This window comes from Emydura macquarii, unplaced genomic scaffold, assembly GCF_026122565.2.
Source record: "Emydura macquarii macquarii isolate MOO-44397 ecotype Brisbane River unplaced genomic scaffold, CSIRO-AGI_Emac_v2 contig_2205, whole genome shotgun sequence".
NCBI lineage: Eukaryota > Metazoa > Chordata > Testudines > Chelidae > Emydura > Emydura macquarii.
The window spans coordinates 27,211,579-27,231,837 of NW_027132342.1; the positions used below are offsets into that span (position 1 = coordinate 27,211,579).

The 20,259-nt window shown below is 41.9% G+C and overlaps 1 protein-coding gene across 4 annotated transcripts in view; it reads right to left on the reverse strand.

Moving 5' to 3' along the window:
* NUDT4 (nudix hydrolase 4) overlaps positions 1-20,259 on the reverse strand; it is a 64,318-nt gene that overhangs the window by 31,034 nt on the left and 13,025 nt on the right. For all 4 annotated transcript variants that reach the window (XM_067559825.1, XM_067559826.1, XM_067559822.1 and 1 more), the window contains exon 2: positions 12,862-12,972. In XM_067559825.1, the coding sequence (XP_067415926.1) occupies positions 12,862-12,972 (111 nt within the window). The remainder of the gene's footprint in view (positions 1-12,861; positions 12,973-20,259) is intronic.

Consider the following 20,259-nt stretch of genomic DNA (forward strand, 5'->3'; position numbering starts at 1 on the left):
AAGCAACAGTACTGACAGTCTTACCTCCTGTTTCCTCTAGGTGGAGCAAAACCCATGCTTTAGTTACCTAGTTTAGGTAAAGCAAATATACAAAATATACAGAAGTTTGCTTAACACACAGTTACAAGATTTGAAGTTTGATTTTGTGTGCTGAAATTAAGATAGCATCCAAGCTTTGCCAGATTTACATCTGAAAGACCTTGTGTAACCAAGCAGTAGTTACTTTCTGATAGGACACTATTCCTGCACTTCTTTGCAGGCTCACATAAAACATCCAATGAGTTTCTCTTGCAGGAATACAATTCTGCAGGAATGCAAAACTGCAGAATTGCAGTTAACAGATATTTTATATACTGCAAAATACTTTTTAGTGCAGTTCTTGAACGTATGTATCCCCCATCGTGTTTCATCATTTTCCATGTATTTAAAAATTGCTGGAGGGAGTTTTAGTCTAAATTCATACCCTGTGAAAGTTCTCTCTGAGATGAGACTACCATTATATTAAGTTTCATTGCTCCAGTGGAATATAGCTATTGTGGGAGGTCATGTTTGCAGAAAAAGGGAAGAGAGGGGGAGGCAGGGGCATCAGATACTTACAGCTAATAGAAGACCCTGAATATAAGGCTAGAGATATCTATAACATATATTAGTTCTACAATGGCAAGACTTACTTTGTTTGGGGCACTTTTATTTAAGTTTGCTGAGAGATGGGGCCTGGTCCTTTCAAGATGGTCAATGCTTGACTATTCTGGGAGACCCTTCCCTTTTGCAATCGCAGCCTGTTTTATTTCCATTCTCCATACTTAAAAAATGAAATCCTCAGAATGAAACCCTTAATTACTTAGACTGGCTTACCAATGCCTCTTTTCCTTAACTGAGATTTTTTTTTTTTTAAATACTGTTTAAAATGTTTTGTATTCAGTTAAGTATACTCAGATGCCTCATATCCGTACAAGGGACAAAAGAGTATCTTTCATGTAAATGATAGCTACAATAGGGAATTCAAGATGTCGAGGGATCTTAAAGATTTTTACCTGCCTCTGTCAGAGGGTGAAGCTATCCCTTAAGGCTTATACTATAAAAAACAATTAATTAAACCTGAAATAAGAGTCCATAATTTTAAAAGCAAATTAATTTAACTGAAGCCCAGATTAAACTTGCTTACAATATCTCAATATTTTAAGTCTTGTGGCTTTTATGATTTTAAATAAAGGCTGAAAATCCCAGTGCAGAGTGTAGTCTTTCCACACACAGGCAGAATGCTTACTAAAGAAACTAGTTAGTTCCTACTGGTGTTCAAGAGAAACACACAAGCAGGATTAGGAAGGAGTCAGCATGCAACAATACAACTAGCAGCACATCTCAAACAGCTGTCTCGTTCTCTAGCATCTCAGTTTTCATTTAAAATGGAAACTAGCTACAATAGTTGCAAAAAAGCATTAAAATGTAAACGAGTTCAGCGAATACAGAGATGTTTGGGTGAGTCTTCACAATTGTTAGCAGTTGTTTCAGGATCTCTGAACTGCCCCTCTCTTCTCAGTGAAGTATCTTAAATTATCATAACTGGGCATTAGAGGGAAGTGCCAGTATTTTGAATTTCTCCATTTCTCATGCAAGAAAGGGAGAATAAAAGATCTACACAATTACCAATCAACTTCTCATTTTGATGCCACAAATGGGTGACATTTCCCAAATGTCACTTCCCCCACTCTGTAAAGGAGCCAAGCCCTGCAGAGCAACAGAGGGAAACCCAAACATAAGGTGCTCAGTTAGCATGCACCATCACTGTGAACATCTGTGCCATTTACAGTGAGCAGCATCTCATTTTGGCAACTCAAATGGGCAGAGCTTGTTTTGTGAGCAAACCTTTTCCCTCCCAATTTGAACTCAACATGTAGGAGGCATTTTGTAGTTCACATTCATTAGCATAGAACAAAAATATAGGCTGGAAGGGACCATCCTCCCCTGCACTGAGGCAGGACCAAGTATCCCTGACAAGCATTTGTCCAACCTGCTCAACCTCAAATGACAGGAATTCCACAACTCCCATTTTCCTAATAGCCAACCTAAATCTGCCTTGTTGCAGATTACTTCTCGTCCTGCCTTCAGCGAATACAGAACTGAACACAATTCTCTTTATAACTTTTAAAGTACCTGAAGACTTACAGGTTCCCACTCCGTTGTCTTTCTCAGAACGATATTAGCCTTTTTCTCAACTGCATCACATTGTTGACTCATTACATTTTTGATCCACTGTAACCTCCCCAGATACTTTTCAGCAGTGCTACAACCTAGCCAGTTAATCCCTATTTTGTACTTTTCCATTTGATTTTTGTTGTTGTTGTTGATCCTAATTGTAGTACTTTGCACTTGTCTTAACTGAATTTCATGTTGATTTCAGACCAATTTCCCGAGCTAATTTTGAATTCTAATCCTGTCTTCCAAAATGCTTGCAATCCCTCCCAGCTTGGTGTCATCTGCAAGTTTTATAAAAATACCAACTTCCATTATCCAAATCATTCATGAAAGTATTGACTAGTGCTGAACCCAACACACACCCCTGAGAAATCCCACCAAGTACCCAGTTTGATGACAAATATTTGAGGTACTCCGAGTATGGTCTTTCAAGCCAGTAGTTCTCTAGACTGTTTCCCTAATTCATTTAAGACAATACCATCCCTAATGCTTCTGATATAGCTTCAGCTAGTTCCTTAAATATTTTAGGATGAATTTCGTTAGGCCCTGCCCACTTGAATACATCTAAACACTTAACCTGTTCTTTCCCAACTCTGACTTGTGTTCCCCCCCCCATTGTTAGTATGAATTGGGTTAAGCATCTGGTTACAACTAGTGGAAACTGAACCAATAAGCATTGAATATGTCAGCGTTCTTGGTGTCATCGGTTATTCATAGAATATTAGAGTTGGAAGGGACCTCAGGAGGTCATCTAGTCCAACCCCCTGCTCAAAGCAGGATTAACCTCAGCTATATCATCCCAACCAGGGCTTTGTCAAGCCTCAGCTTAAAAACCTCTAAGGATGGAGATTCCACCACCTCCCTAGGTAACCCATTCCAGTGCTTCACCACCCTCCTAGTAAAAAACTTTTTCCTAATGTCCAACCTAGACCTCCCGCCCTGCAACTTGAGACTGTTGCTCCTTGTTCGGTCATCTGCCACCACCGAGAACAGCCTAACCCCATTCTCCCTGGAACCCCCCTTTCAGGTAGTTAAAGGCCGCTATCAAATCCCCCCTCACTCTTCTCTTTTGCAGACTAAACAAGCCCAGTTCCCTCAGCCTCTCCTCATAAGTCCTGTGCTCCAGCCCCCTAATCATTTTGGTTGCCCTCCGCTGGACTCTCTCTAACTTGTCCACATCCTTTTTGTAGTGGGGGGCCCAAAACTGGACACAATATTCTAAATGGGGCCTCACCAATGCCGAATAGAGGGGAATAATCACTTCCCGTGACCTGCTGACAATGCCCCTCCTAATGCAGCCCAATATGCCATTAGCCTTCTTGACAACCAGGGCACACTGCTGACTCATATCCAGCTTTTTATCCACTGTTACCCCCAGGTCCCTTTCTGCAGAGCTGCTGCCCAGTTCGTCGGTCCCCAGTCTATAGCTGTGCATGGGATTCTTCCTTCCTAAGTGGAGGACTCTGCACTTATCTTTGTTGAACCTCATTAGATTTCTTTTGGCCCAATCCTCCAGTTTGTTTAGGTCACTCTGTATCCTATCCCTACCTTGCAGGGTATCTACCACTCTCCCAGCTTAGTGTCATCCGCAAATTTGCTGAGGGTGCAATCTACCCCATCCTCCAGATCATTAATAAAGATGTTGAACAAAACCGGCCCCAGGACCGACCCTTGGGGAACTCCGCTTGTGACCGGTTGCCAGCTAGACATGGAGCCATTGATCACTACTCGTTGAGCCCTATGCCCTAGCCAGTTCTCTATCCGTTTTATAGTCCATTGATCCAACCCATACTTTAACTTGCCGATAAGAATACCGTGAGAGACCGTATCAAAAGCTTTGCTAAAGTCAAGGTATATCACATCCACCGCCTTCCCTACATCCACAGAGCCAGTCACCTCATCATAGAAAGCAATCAGGTTGGTCAGGCATGGCTTTCCCTTGGTGAATCTGTGTTGACTGTTCCTGATCACCTTCCTCTCTTCCAAGTGCCTTAAAATGGATTCCTTAAGGACCTGCTCCACGATTTTTCCAGGGATTGAGGTGAGGCTGACCGGTTATTAGCTCCCCTTTCCTTCTAAGGGCTAGTCTACACTTAAAACTTACAGTGACACAGCTCTATCAGTACAGCTGTGCCACTGTAAGAGCACTTGTGTAGCCACGTTATGGCTATGGGAAAGAACTCTCCCACCAACATAATAAAACTACCTAAACAAGTGGCGGCGCTGTCCACACTAGTGCTTATGCCATCAAAATTTATGCCAGCAGAACTTTTATCGCTCAGGGGTGCAAAAACACCACCGTGAGCGACGTAAATTTTGCTGACATAAGTGCTAATGTAGACAAGGTCTAAATAGAGGACCTACACTTTCCTTCATCTTTCTCTTGGTTCTTAATGTGTTAAAGAACATCTTATTGCCTTTTAGGTCCCCTGCTAAGGGAAACTCATTTTGTGCCTTAGGGCAGGTCTACACTTAGAACACTATCGGCACAGCTGCACCAATGCAGCGCTTTAATGAAGACCCTCTGCACCAAGGGAGTTAATCCACCTCTGAGAAGCAGTAGCTATGTTGACAGAAAAAGCTCTCCCGCTGACATAGCACCATCTACACCAGTGGTTACATTGATATAAATACATCGCTCAGGGGTGTGGATTTTTCAAACTTGAGCGACATGGTTATACCAATCTAAGTCTGTAATGCAGACCAGATCTTAGTCTTGATTTTGTCCCTTCATATTTATTCTTTTGTTTTGTACTGATCCTTAAAATCTGTCCATGTTTATTTATTTATTTTTTTAAACAGGATTCTTTTTTGATTTTTGGCTCAGAGCGCCTGATAGAGCCATATTGGTTTCCTGCTATTCTTACGTTTCCTTTATCAGGATAGCTTGCTGTGGCACCCTTAACATTATCTTGGAGAAATGTACTAGCTTTTCTGAGCTCCTCCTTCTCTTCGATTTTCCTCCCATGGGACCTTACCTACCAACAGTTCTCTGAACTTGTTAAAGTCTGCTTTTTTGAAGTCCATTGTTCTTATTTTGCTGCTTCTTTCCTTAGAATCATGAAATTATCATTTTATGATCACTTTCACCCAAATTGCCTTCAGTTTTCAGATTTGAATCCAACTCCTTTCTGATTAGTCAGAAAGAAATCTAAAATTACTGCCCCCTTGGTTACTTCCTTCACTTTCTAAAACTAGAAGTTGTCCAACACATTCCAGAACTTATTGGAGATTGTGTGTTCCCAGTATTACTTTCCCAGCAGAATGGCTGGTTAGTTACAGTTACCCATTACTCTCGTGTTTTGGATATTTTTGTTGTGTGTTCTAGAAATGCCTTATCTACCTCCTCCTGATTTGGGGATCTATAGAAGTCCCTACCATGACATCACCCCCGTTTTTTCCCCTTTTATCTTCAGAGACTTAACAGTCATCTTCTGGATATCAGAAGAAGTGCATATATTCTTGATGTACAATGCAATACCTCTTTTTAACTTGACTGTTCTTCCTGAAGTTATGAACCTCTATACCAGTGGTTCTCAACCTGCAGCCCAATCAGTACACAGCTGTGGCCAGCATGTGACATCCTCATGGCCATACAGGTAGTATTGGATGCAGCCCATGTGTGCCTGGCCCACAATGGTAAATGGGTTGAGAAATACTACTCCATATCAATATTCCAGTCATGAGATGAAGTTATTCACCTTGTGCAGTAACAATGGTTCTTTGAGATGTGCCCCCCATGGAGGTTCCATGATAGGTGTGTGCTTGCATCCCTGTGCTACTTATTGGAGAACTTTGGTAATAGTGTTCATTAGGCCCTTGCATGCACTGTCTCCTGCCCCAAGCTATATCATGAGCTAGCCAGAGTGCGTGGGCTAACCCTCCTCAGTTCCTTCTCTACCACAGAGAGAAACGAGAATTCCAAAAGAGAGGGAAGGAGGGCGAGTTGTGGAGCACCCATGGGGACACACATCTCAAAGAACTATTGTTGCCGCACCAGGTAACTTCTTTGAGTAGTGTATCTATGGGTAGGTGACTCCCAAGCAGTATTACTACTGGTGGATTGGGACTTCAGAGTCTGGTCAGCTGCAAATGATAATACTGTGGAGCTGAAGATGGCAATGGAGGCAGAGTCCCTGGTAATTGCATGTCTGAAGATATGGACAGATGCCCACATCGCTGCTCTACAGATCTGAGATAGGGACATTCTTGATGGTGACAGATGAGGAAATCAATCTCGCAGAATGTGTATGAATCAAGTCTGGAGGAGTCAAGTTGCGAGCTTGCTAACATTGCCTAATGCAGTTTGAGGCCCACTTAGAGAGCCTTTGGGTTGACATTGCTGAGCCCTTGGATCTGTCTGCAATGGAAAAGTCTAGGAGTTTTCCTGAAAACTCTTGTCTTAAGTAGAAGGACAGGGCTCTCCTGACACCTAGAGTATGGAATATAGCCTTCTTGTTGTCTTGATGAGGCTTGGGGTAGAAAGCTGGGAAGTGAATCAATTAGTTCATGTGAAACACAATGCTTACCACCCTAGGGATAAATTTCGGATGCAGCCTAAGCGTAACCTTGTTCAGGAAGAACCCTGTCTGTTTGGGGGTGAGGGAAATGAGCCATCAGAGCTGTTATCTCCCCTATTCTCCTGGCCGAGGTAATCACTTTAGGAAGTTCGTCTTCACAGACAGGTCCAACAGTGAAGAGGTGGCCATGGGTTTGAAGGGTGGCCTTGTCAGACCTTTCAGCACCAGATTTAGGTCCCACATGAAGGTAGGAAGTCATGGTTGTAGGAAAAGGTTTACTATGCCCTTGAGGAAGCTTAGTGGTTGGGTGTGACAGCACTGACTATCCCTCAATAGGTTGGTGGAAGGCTGTTGTGGCTGCTAGGTGGACCCTGACAGATAGTCCCGATTTCTTTAGGGTCAGTGGATAGTCCAGGATATGTGGTAGAGCTGCCCTTTTTGGGGAAATTTGTTGGGCAGAATACCAAGTCAAATCTTGACCATTTCTGCAGGTAAGTAAATCAAGTCGAGAACTTTCTGCTGTGTAATAGCATCTCTTGTACAGTAGCTTTCTAATTGTTGGAACCAAGCAGGAGCCATGTCTTAAGGCCAAGAACGCCCAAGTCGGGAAATATGGTGTGTCCCCTGTCCTGCAAGAGGAAATATATATGGCCAGGAGAGAGATCAGTGGACAGGTAAGGAAATCAGGTCTGTCTCGGCCAAATCGGAGCGATCAGGATGACATGGGCTCCATCACTCTTCATTTTGAGCAGGACCTTTGCAAGTAGCAGAAATAACAGTGAGGTGTAGAGAAGTTCCCTGCTCCAGGGTATGAAGAGAGCATTGCCCAATGAATGACATCCCATCCCTGCTCTGGAGCAGTGGCATGGATGTTTCTTGTTCAGGTGAGTAGCGAACAGGTCCATGGATAGTGTCCCCCCATCATTTGGGTACGTTCTGAAGTATTGTCATGTCCATCTCCCACTTATGATCTTGTGGAAATTTGCAACAGATTGTCCGCTATCAGTTCTGGGTGCCCAGAAGGTAAGCTGCAGACAGTGTAATGTCATGGAAGATACACCAATTCTACAGCCTGATCACCTTGACACAGAGAAGGTGATCTGACTCCCCCCTGCTGACTGATGTAATACATACAGGCTATGTTGTCTGTTAGAATCTTCATATGTCATTCTGTGAACAGCGCCCAGAAATGAGCACAGGCATTCCAGACCACTCTTAGCTTGAGGTGATTGATGGGGAGGAACATCTCCAAGGATGACCACTTGCCTTGTGGCGTGAGGCTGTTTAGGTGTGCCCCACCCTATCAGCAATGCATCAGTGGTGAGAAGCAACAACAGTGAGATCTGGGAAAAGCGGATCCCTTTGAAAATGTTGGTTGGGTTCGTCCACCAGTCTAGGGAGTTTTTGACCCTGGTGGGAGGTGACAGGGATTTGTCCAACCTGTTGCTGTTTGGTCTGTATACCGAGCTAAACCACATTTGGAGGCATTGCATATGAAGCCTGGCATGTGTTATTACTGCTGAGTTTGCCTCCAACCCCTAGGGCACATAGCAGCAGTGTCTGGTTGAGCCTTGCAGGCTGCTTTGAATAGTGTCTATAAGCAAGGCTAATGACAGAAATCTGTGTTGAGGCAGCAGTGCTCTGGCATGTAAGGAGTCACGGTTGACCCCTATGAATTCCAGGCATTGTGCCAGAATAAGGGTTGATTTCTGGGTGTTTATCTGTAAACCCAAATCTGTAAATAAGTTCATGGTCACTCTGGTGATCCGGTAAGCCTTCCGGAAACAGTAAGCTCTGAGAAGGCTGTCGTCGAGGTAGATCATTATTCCTTCAGAGCGTGAGGGTCTACCACTGAGAGCTTTGGAAAAATCTCAGGGCTGACAATAGCCTGAAGGGGAGCACTCTGTATTGGCAGTGGTCTTGTCCCAAGGTAAATCTGAGAAATCTGTGATCTGGTAAGATCGAGATGTGAAAGTATGTATTCAGAAGGTTGAGGGCCAAAAACCAGTCTTCCTGTTCCAATGCTGGAATGATCATTGAAATGATCATCTTGAATTACTGAGCCTTGACAAACTTGTTCAGAGCTTTGAAGTCTAGTATGGGTCTCCAACTGTCCTTCCTCTTCAGTATTAGGAAATAGAGTAGAAACCTCTTCCTCTTAGATGTTAAGGTACTGGCTCTATGGCTCCTAGCTGGAGGAGATAATGCAACTTCGTGTTATAGTAAACTCTCATGAGAAGGGTCCCTGAAGGAGGACAGGGAAGGGTGTTGTGGAGGGGTAGAGAGGTGAAATGGATGGAGTACCCAGTTCAAATTAGCACTAGGACAGATCGGTCCAATGTTGTGTGTTCCTAAGCACTGTGGAATGCTGTCAATTGGTGACCAAATGGGTATGAAGTGTTGGTTAGCAGCATCAATTGAAGGGAGCCGTCTAGCAGCTCCTCAACCTGACCATCAAAATTAGTGTTTGGACAAAGAAGGTTTGGTCAATGAAGATTATGGGCCTGGTGTTTTGCATTTGGGAAATTTCCTTTTTCCTTTGCAGCTCATAGTGTCATTGGGTTGGTATTATGACGTATGTGGTCTATATTAGGATTGGGCACTAAATTGTCATTTTTGTCCCAGGAGGTAGATACCCAATGATGAGTGTAGCCCTGGAATCCTTCAAGGTGTGATAGAAGGCATCAGTCTTTCCTGCAAAGAGCGTTCCTCAGAGGGGAAGTCCTACACAGTAGACTGCATCTCTTTTGGGAAACCCGAGAGATGGAGCCATAATGCTCGTCACATCACCACTGCTGTGGAGGTGGACCTCACTGTTGAGTCAGGAGCATCAAGAGCAGATTGCAGCAGTGTCTTTGGTACTATCTATTCTCCTACATGATTGCATTAAATTGGTCCCAATGGACTCTGGTACTGACTTAATAAAAATCAGTCAACTTTGAATAGTTGATAGTCATGTTTTGCCATGAAGGCCTGGTAGTTGGATACACAAAACTGGGAGGGTGGCCGAGGAGTACACCTTCCTGCTAAAAAGATCCAGGCATTTCCAATCTCGGTCGTATAGAGTAGACCTCGACTGATGTTGCCAACCATGGGAGTTGACAGCATCTACCATGATGGAACTAGGTGGTGGGTGGGAGAAAATGAATTCTGATTCCTTTGTGAGGACATAGTACTTTTTGTCCACCCACTTGCAGGTTGGTGCTACTGACGCTGAGGTTTGCCAGACCATTCTCGCTGTGTCCAAGATAGCTTCATTAATTGGGAGGGCTATCTTGGAGGATGAAGAGTGGAGGGTATCCAGGAGCTGATGGTATGTGTCCTTGACTTTCTCCAATAGTACCTTGAGGGCTTCTGCCACCCTTTTTGCCGAGCTCCCGGAAGAGGCAAACGTCATCCACCAGAGATGGTGAGGAAGGCATGACAGCTTCTTGGTCCTTGGTTACCTCTTCCTTAGCAGCAACCTGTTCCTCAAAAATGTCCTGTGGAGGTTCCGAAGCTCTAGAGGCTGCAAATGAAGGGGTGTGCCTTGAAGGTTTGAGAAGTCTGCAGGTGATATGCTGCCCCCCCCGGGTCCCAATACAGCCATTGGGATAGAGCTGGCATAGAGTTTGGCAGTGGTGCCCATGAGTGGCTGTACCATGATGGCGGTGGCAGGGCATCTGTGGGTTGAGCCTTATTGGTACTGAGCAGCATATGGAGCCTGAGAGGTGTACTGTGGCGTCTCTTCCTCCTGCTCACTGTCTGAACTCCCACTAGAGAGTGGGGCAATGTGGCATGGCAGCAGCGACAATTCCTGTGCCAAGCAGAGAGTTGGTGCAGAGATCCTGGTACTGAGAAGCGGGGATCCTGGTGTGTCCGATATGCAGAGGTCGCTAGAGTGGCAGAATTCCATTGTTATTGACCACTCTGGTGTCGGCAGTGGAGCCAGGGGACGGGGACCTTGTCGATTGATTCCTCATCCGGTACCAGAGCAATGATGGTACTGATGATTTGTGTACCAGGAGTGCCTTTTTAGTGGAGTTCTTACACCTGTCTCCAGGTACCAATGACTTGGTGCCCGGGCCCTTTGGGTCCATTGGCAAGTGCGCAGTGCCAGCTGCTAGCTGTCTCAGTGAGCTGTGGGTACTGGACTGTGAGGGTCTTGGTGCTGAAGATACTGAGCAAGTTGGTGATCGCTTATGGTCACCTCAGGGCTCATTTTAAGGACTTCCCTTGTAGAAGTCATCTAAGAGGAGAGCAGGGTCAGCAGCCTGCTTCTTCGATCCCAAGTTATTAGATGTAAAGGCTGCAGAGAAGACTCAAGACATTCCTGTGGGGGTCTGAGAGCCACTTCCATTGATCTTCTGCCTAAGCTCTGTCCTTGTGAGAACATGGTCGGAGCTGCTGGCAGAAACTGCACTTTTGCTGGATGTGGCCCTCCAAGACAGTGAATGCATTTAGAATGCTTGTCTGCAATTGGAACGGCCTCCTTGTAAGTGTGGCACTTCTTGAAGCCCAGAGAACTGGGCATACCCCACTGGGAGGGGAAGATCCATAGTGAGGAAAGATAGGAAAAATAAAAAGGCTTTTTTTTTTTGTTTTTAATTTTTGGGATAAAATAACAAAGAGGGTAAAGAATTATAACTATACTATTAATAGGCTAACTAACTGTACAAAAGCAGATAGAGTACAATCTTAACAGACAGTGAGTAGCTCCATCTCTAGCCAGGGAAATTGAGGAGGGTTACCCCACACGTGCTGGCTTGCCTCATGGCACAACACCAGGGGTAGGAGGGAAGGGAAGAGGCATTCGTGGGCCTAACAGACACTACCAATCAGCAACGCAGAGACGCAAGCACACCTACCATGGAGCAATCATAAGGACATTACTCAAAGAATTATTAGCTCATCTGACACTTTCGCTTTAAGCAAGTTTAATTATATACTTTTCACTTTACTGAAGTTTATCATTGATGTATTTTATTTTAGCTGGAAACTAGAGATGCAAATCTAATTATGAAGTAATTATCAAACCTTAGGTATGATTCCCCTTAAAGTATTCCTGCAGACTAAAGATACTATCTAAACACAGTCACATGCTTCAGCTGTATTTTTAACTAGTTTGCTGGCAACATTTAAAACCTGATTTACAGTTTACTTAAAGAAAATCCTCATTTGCTTTACGTGACAAGGAACTAGTGTTTGTTTATCAAAACCTAGACCTCCAAAGTTGGCCTCAGAGGAAAAATGTGGGTTGTTCCTGTCTTGCTTTTTTGACGGATAATTGCTAGTTTTTCACCTTTGAAATATCAGGTCTCTTCTTGAAAAATTACCACTATTGGTATTCATACATACCACTTGTAAATTTTATTTAACATAAATTACTGTATAGGATCTTGGAGAAATTTTATGGTGCAATTCTTAGCAGCTATGCACATCACTGAGGTCTTCACTGCTTCACTTAGCTTCACTAAGCTACATGGTGTTCTCACACAAGCATACAAACACACTAGTTGATCCCAGAACATCAGATTTTTTTGTAGTATTAGAACATAAACTCAGCCCTTAATTGAAGAACAGAGATGAACTATTTACAAACACTTCCTCACAACTTTATCAGGAGTTTGAGTTAGATTATTTTAAACTGAAGAACACCAAGAATCCCTTTCCTTTCAATTACTCAAGTCTCATTACTTGATTTAAGAGACCTACTAGTCCCCCAGCAGTCCATAAAGTCTTATAGGTAAGACAGAAAAACCTGAATTTAAGGCAAAAAAATAAGCAGAAGAGTTTTTTCCCCCACCATGACCTTGCAGGCTTGTTTATAATTCCTGGAGGGGAAAAAGGAATTCCCTTTTCCCCTTTGCATGTTTCCTTCTTTAAGAGTTTACTATATCTGAAAAATCCAGATTTCAATCTAGTCTAAATATTGACCATAACCTACTTACATAGCAACACATTCTGATAATTCATTTTATGACTCATGTATTTCATTTTAATGGAAATCATCAAGTTTGTGACATTAGGATATGCTATAAATTCTTTGGAGTTTTTGAATCATTGATTTGCCAAAATTTCAATTAAATTGTGAAAGGAGTCGCTGAAGTTCTGGTTTTTTTTAAGATCTTATCTGAATGCATGGGATTGTCAGATCTATGTTTACCTCTTCGTAAACCTCTCGGACTGCAGCACCTCCTGGTTCCTCCTCTGGCTCCATTCCTCCACCTGGTACAATCCACTGATCTGGGTATCGGCTACTACTCACTAACAGCACCTGAAAGGTCAAAATACACACATTTAAGCAGTCATTTGAAAATAATCTGACTGGAGAGTCTGAAGGCTACTGACCTTTTTCCTACAGTGCCCTTGTTCATGATGCCAGATCAAGCATAATTTAAAAAAAAAAAAACCTAAATCAAATTCATAACCTGCAGCTATATTCACATGTGACATACCAACTGGTATATTAAAAACCTTAACCTTCATTTTGTATTAATCATAGAATCATAGGACTGGAAGGGACCTTGAGAGGTCTTCAGTCCAGGCCGCTGCACTTCTGGCAGGACTAAGTACTATCTAGACAATCCCTGCTAGGTGGTTCATCATTGGAGATTTTAAAGAACAGGTTAGATAGAGATCTAGGCAATTTATTTCAGTGCTTAACTACCCTGAGACGTTTTTCCTAATGTTAAATTGCAGCAAAGGCAGTTTAGGTTAAAGTCCGTTGTTTCTTGTTCTCCTTAATGTCTGAAAGATAGGACAATTTCTCACTCCTTGTAAGAACCTTTTATGTACTTGAAAACTTTATGACCCCTCTCAGTCTTCTCTTCTCCAAACTAAAACTCAGTTTTTTCAATCTTCCCTCATAGGTCATATTTTCTAGACCTTTAATCATTTTTGTTGCTCTTCTGTGGACATTCTCCAAATCTTTCCTGTAACATGGCATCCAGAAATGGACAATACTCCAGTTGAGGTCTAATCTCAAGAGTCAAGATTCTCAGCCTTTTACTCCTCTCTGAACATGTTTAATATGGGGTTTTCTTACACCATATTGCTGAGAACTTTCTTGGCTGTCATATGATAAAATATCAAATCAAATTCATTAAGAGGGGCACCTTTCTAGATTGGATTTTTTACAAAAGCCTCATTATCAAACAAGTAGAATTGGTCAAAAAAATTAAAGTTAAGCTAGATATGGTCCTGCAATGCTTACAACATTGACTTTGCATGATGTCACTTCACTGCAACTTGTTAACCAAGTTAGAGAAACACAAAAAGTATTGTAGAATCAGAAGATTAGGGTTGGAAGGGACGTCAGGAGGTCTAGTCCAACTCCCTGCTCAAAGCAGAACCAGGGAGAACAGCCTAGCTCCATCCTCCATGGAACCCCCTTTCAGATCGTTAAAGGTGCAATCAAATTCCCCTCCCCCCACCCCCATTCTTCTCTTCTGTAGACTAAACAAGCCTAGTTCCCTCAGCCTCTCCTCATAAGTCATGTGCTCCAGCCCCCTAATCATTTGTGTTGCCCTCTGCTGGACTCTCTTCAATTTGTCCACAGTCTTTCTGTAGTGGACACAAATGTGGCCTCACCAGTGTCGAACAGAAGGGAATAATCATTTCCCTCAATCTTCTGGCAAAGCTCCTACTAATACAGCCCAATATGCCGTTAGCCTTCTTGGCAATAAGTAAACAGAGCAAAAATCATAAAAACAAGTTAGTTACAAATTTTTTTTTTTAATTTACTAAAATAAGTTTAGTAAATTAGGAGATATTTAAAATGTGTTTTGCCTTCATGTTTCACCATCTATTTTGCAATAACTTTGGAAAGCCCATATTGGGCAGATGATAGGTATAACAAACCTTTAGTTTTATTAATGTTATTATGATAGTACCTAGGATCTCAAGTCAGAGCAAGACTCCACTGTGTAGGCACTGTACAGAGAGAATAAAGATGGCTTCTGCCCCAGAGAGCTTTGTTCTGTAATTGTTGCCGCAATAGGAATTTTAGCATTGCTCAGTTCTCACCATTAGCCAGCAACTGCGATTTAAATCACTTATTTTACCACCTAAATCAAGAATGTATTGAAGTTAAAGGTTACATAAGGTAGTTTATATATAAAGTGAAATCTAATAAGGAAGACCATGAAAATGGAACTCTGATGGGAAGAGTGGTCTGGAATTAGTAAGAGATTACCTGTATTTGAGACCATTTTTTCCTGACTAAAATTCTCTACATTAAATCAGTATGAAGCTTCTGAGAAAGATAGCTTATGTAATCACTTTTCTCATTGGGAAATACAGTTTTCCTTTTTAAAGATAGAAATTAATGCAAACATGTACTATAAGCAAGCTATTCTCAGAGATAATGAAGCCAGTAAGCGTAAAAAAAATTATATTCTATTGAAAATTCAGATTCACTACATATTGTTCACTTTAGCTATGTGAGAAGTTTCAATGATCACTTTTGGCCTTACTGGTGGATTGATTGGGGGGGGAGGGGAGAAATCTTACAGCACAACAGTAAGGAGTTCTTAAATTATATTACTCTAGCAAATCTGCAGATTACTATCAGTATTCCAATAAAGTTACACAGAACAATGCAATACCTAAGGCTGGAATTTTGGGTGTTTCGTACTCTTACGGGGAGAAACTTGTTTTAATTCCACATACATACCATATTTTTACTATTGGATGAGATATTTGCCTACTGTCGCTCAAGTGATGTTTAGAGGGCAGAACTGGCTTCTATGTTTAAACTCTGTCAAAGATCAAAGTCCTAATTTGTGGAAACAGTTGTCACAGCACTACAATGCTCTGCAGTAACTCCTGTGGTCCAGTTATTGATAGGATAGCAGAATTAAGTTGGATTCCCTTTCTCATAGCGAGGAATAGAACCCACTACTTACTGGGCCTCTGAAGTGAGCCTAGTCTTTTGTATAGAAAGCCAGAACACTGGTCACATGATTACCCCACATTTTACAATCTACTTTTGGAAGCTGTTAGCATAGCCATTCAAAACCTAGAACTATTGGTAATAAGTAAATTACTTACTATGGCTCATGAAGTTGCCTACATGGATCCAAACTCTATACTACTTGTTTCTTCCTACTAAGTCAAGACTCTTGTAAGAGACTTTGAGGAAGGAGGTACAGAATAAATTTAGGGAGTCTTAATAAAACTGGTTTATGAATTAACTGTAAGAGGTTCCCAGACTGGCTCCTTAACCCAGGGAAGAGAGTTGGAGAAGACTCATTGAACAATGATTGAGGAACTACTCTTCTAATTGAGCATCTGCTTTAGAAGCTAAAAACAAAGGGTAATGCCATGTAAATGTATCAATGTAAATCCAGGAAGCAGATTTGCTTCTCTGTGTTTGTTTTCACTAGGGAAAAGGTGAATTTTTAAAAGATGGTTAAGACCGCTGTCCTAATGAGAACAGTTTTACTGAACTGTTGACACTACCTTAGACCTAGTTGGGTAGAAACTGGAAAGGAATGTACTGCTTGTTAAACTACCACAGCAGGGTACTTCTGTGCTTTCATTAGTTAATGCTAAAATTAACACTGAGATGGAGCCAGTCAATTTTTTTCTTCAGGCTGTAGATTCAGGCAGATATCTGTGTTAGTTTACATTATTCCACCAAGAATGCCTTTGTTTGCATTTAAGGTTTTTCAGCTACAAAGGCCACAGTCATATATGCTTTTTTTTTTTTTTTTGGAGCACAAGATAGAAACTTCCAGGAAGACTACCAACCCATGCCACCAAGTTTTACCTCCTGATCTTATCAATGTGCTCAAGCACTTAATGATACTAAGAACCTTGCTATCTCAAGCAAGAAGTCAGTCTACACTACTTAGAGTCTGGATGAAAGCCAACTCACTCCAAGGGCCACAAATCTAGAATACTTTGGAAGTTTTGTGTTACAAAATGTCCTCTATATACTTTAATACTGCAGCCTAGGGCTTGGGAGAGAGAGAGAGAGTTAGATTAATATAAAGAGGCTTTGCTAGGAAATTTGAATGGTCAGAGCGGCATCTTATCTTTATATAAACACTGATGGATTAGCATAGAGAACGCAAAAGGAATATGCATCAGCTTGGGGACTCCAATAGGAATGAAGACTGAAATTTTTTCTTGACACGCGAGTGGTGCCATTGATTTCACTTGCACTACAAGTCAGTCTCAGGACAGGGACAACTCCTGAAAATGAGGGAAATATGCCGTTTGAACCTCTCACCACTGTAAAGAACAGTGAAGATTCCTACACTAGTGGATTAAAGACTGAAATCTGACGCCAGATGTACTCTCTTGAACCAAGGAAGAGAAAAAACTGCAGCAAAATAGGCAGTCCAGAATAAAGGGAATGAATGGAAAGCTAGAGAGAATCATATCCTTTATGTTGTCCAGATTAAATAAAATTTGATGGAAGATTTTCTGCTTCATAAACAGCATTTTCTGGACTTCTATAGAAGAATCTGTTCAAGTTGCTTAACTAGTCAGCAACCAGACTTATTCTCTGGGACCTCTAGAAAGAATGCAAGATATGGTTGAAGAAAGTTTCTCAAAGGCTTCTTGAATGTAAGGATGTTGAAAAGCCAGAAATCTTTATTATGCAGATAATTCAAAGTTCACAAGTCTCCTCTAAGAGTTCCTGGAAACTTGAAATCAGATGGAAAGATTAAGTTTGGGGACACCCCTCCAGAAACTGATGATGGCAACAGCCCTTCTAAAAGCAGCTACTAGTTCAGAATATGGACAACCTTTATAAGAACATCTGATATCCATGAGTCTTTATGGAAGTTCATCTCAAATGAAGATCTAATTGGAGGCAGTCTTTTCCCTCATCCTTTTGGGGCACCATAGGAATGCTCTGCTTTTCTGGACCTCAAACTGCTTAGCCCATATTGCCCAATAGGGTCAAAGAGCTCATAGTCCTTGGATTCCAAAATGGAGATACTAACAAATCCTATAAATGGCCCATACCTTTACCCAAACACAGGTGTACAGTGTGGAGAGAGATCCTGGAATGAACATCAGACCCCATCACAAATAAGGGTGCGGTTGACTAATCCTCTGGGTCTTTAAATCTGATCTCTGAACTAAATGGAAGATGTATGAAAAGGGCAAATAAGAGTGCACTCTGATGAGGGCAGCAGAGGAAGAAACTGCCAGGAAAGGCATTAAAAGACACAGATGCCAGACCCATTCTGAATCACATTTAATGGTGTGGAAGCATCTAGTAGTTTGAAAACTGCCCATCAAGACCATTATAGCCAAAAGCAAGACATCAGATTTCTGTCACTAAATTAGTCCCCCTAAACAGCGCTGAAGCAGTTACTATGTTGAAAGAATCCTAACACTCATGACTCTTCTTACCCCTTTTCCTTTGGTTCCAAAGAATAATGGTGTCACACAACAGCAGCACTTGAAAGTACCTCAAGCTTGCTATGAAGACTTTACACCAATGTTGACACAGTGCTCAATGGCAGTGTCTACCTCTTCTAACACCATTAATTAACAGAAGATTTAGGGAGTGGGAAAGTTGTATCTGAGAATTCTCTAGAACATTCTTAAGCACTGGAGCTTGCTTTACAGGACGTTGAGACCCTTGACATCTAGGCTTTCTGGCTGTAGAGTATTTGGCTACTGACTCTGGACTTTACATCAAGGTCTGATCCAGTTCAGTGCCTTACATGTAGGCAATAAGACCTACATTGTTCTTCAGAACTATGGTCATGCTCTACATATGGGTTTGGAGAAACTCATACATAGGGAGTAGAATTTAGAATTGTATCTTTCCAAGGCACAGCAAGCACCAGGAGTGATCATTTGTCATGAGCCTGTGCCAATGGACAGGGACACAGATTGATGACTGCCTCCACTGTCCCCAAAAAAGGAAGCAGACCCTCAATAAGTGGGAAACCATAAAAACTAAAGAAGTCAAATGAGGCCCCAAACTCAGAACACCTTATTTACTAAGACTACCTTAACTGACAGCCCAAAAAACAGATAAAACTGGGTAGTAACCATTGGTAACCAAGATTCTACTCAATGCTTATGTATTAATGTGGATTCCCTTTATGTCCTGGGGTTAAGTATGAGATATAGGTAGGGTGCATACAGCCCCAATAAATGGTGCTATTGAGAAAGTTTAGCACTTGTAATCTGAGGCTGTGTATTTCCTTGAGTGGGGATCCACTTAGACAATGCTTAAAGAGCAACTTTTAAAACCTTACAAGATGACTAAATGCTAAGCACAGCTGACATTCCACATAACATGAACATTACACACAACTTTCTGCTGACCAAACTAGTGTTTCATTGGAGTCATGTGAAAGCAACTAGTAATAGCAATGAATAACAGGATGACTATTACATTAAATCATTCAGAGCTTAGTGGAATGGTTTTAATCAGCATTTACTGTTTAGTTAAGAGTTGAAAACAAATGCCTGTTTACTAGTAGGGGATAAATCAGACTGCTTGCCCTGTCTGGAAGCTTAGCATAAAGCCATGCATTTTTACACTATTATATAAAATGTTTGATTTTACTATTGACCTGAACAGTTACCACTAAGCTGTGTTTGTATGATGAACTGTTTGTAAAGTGAACATACTCTGAGAAATGGACACACACTCATATTAAGATGACCAAATAGACTTTACAATAGCTACAGTAAGCAAACCCACAACTGTGAAGGCCATTGGTTACAAGTCAGCAGCATTTAGAAGCTTCTGTTTGGTTCATCACATCTCCTCCAACACTCAACTGTCCTGGAAAGTTTTCCTCTTAAACATAACAGTACATTAAACAAGATACATTACATCCCCTAGAGTTAAGATAAAGGCAATATTAACTACATTAAATATCCACAAATATTAACCTACCTTTAAGAGAAAATCTTAAAGCGCAGATGTCATTCAGTTCATTCTAATTCAGCTTACTCTGATACATGCATGGCTAGTGGAACCATCAGGAATATCTGGCACCTTCTTTGAAGAAGTCCCAAAGATAATTAGTACCTTCTTTGAAGGAGGAAGTCTAATTAAACCAGGCAAAGGTGTGGCCAACACTTAAATTATCACTCATGCTACTCAGTGACCACATTTGTAAGCAAGCTAATAGAGGTGCTGACAGTCACTTTAATTCCCTCTGAACTGAAAAGGACCCAGAATATTGACAGTGAAGTTTCAGCAAGGACATGGGACAAACAATATCTTTTGTGCGGATAGAGGACTTCATCCATCAATGGGAAGACATATTGCTGGATTTCTCATTTGACACAGGCCATGTCTATACTACACTATTAAGTCGACCTACGTTAGGTCAACTTACAGCCACTGCATTACTTACTATGGTTTTTCATGTCCACCCTACCCTTCTTTTGGTGGTGCACATCCTCACAAGGAGCACTTGAACTGACTTAAGAGGGGCAGAGTCAGGGGCTGAGACCCTGGGCTCCCCGCCGAGCCCCCAGCTAGAGTCTGGCTGCCACCTGAGCTCCCAGCTGCTGCCCAACCTCCCAGCTGCCTGCAGGAGGGAGCTCCATGTGACGCAGGGAG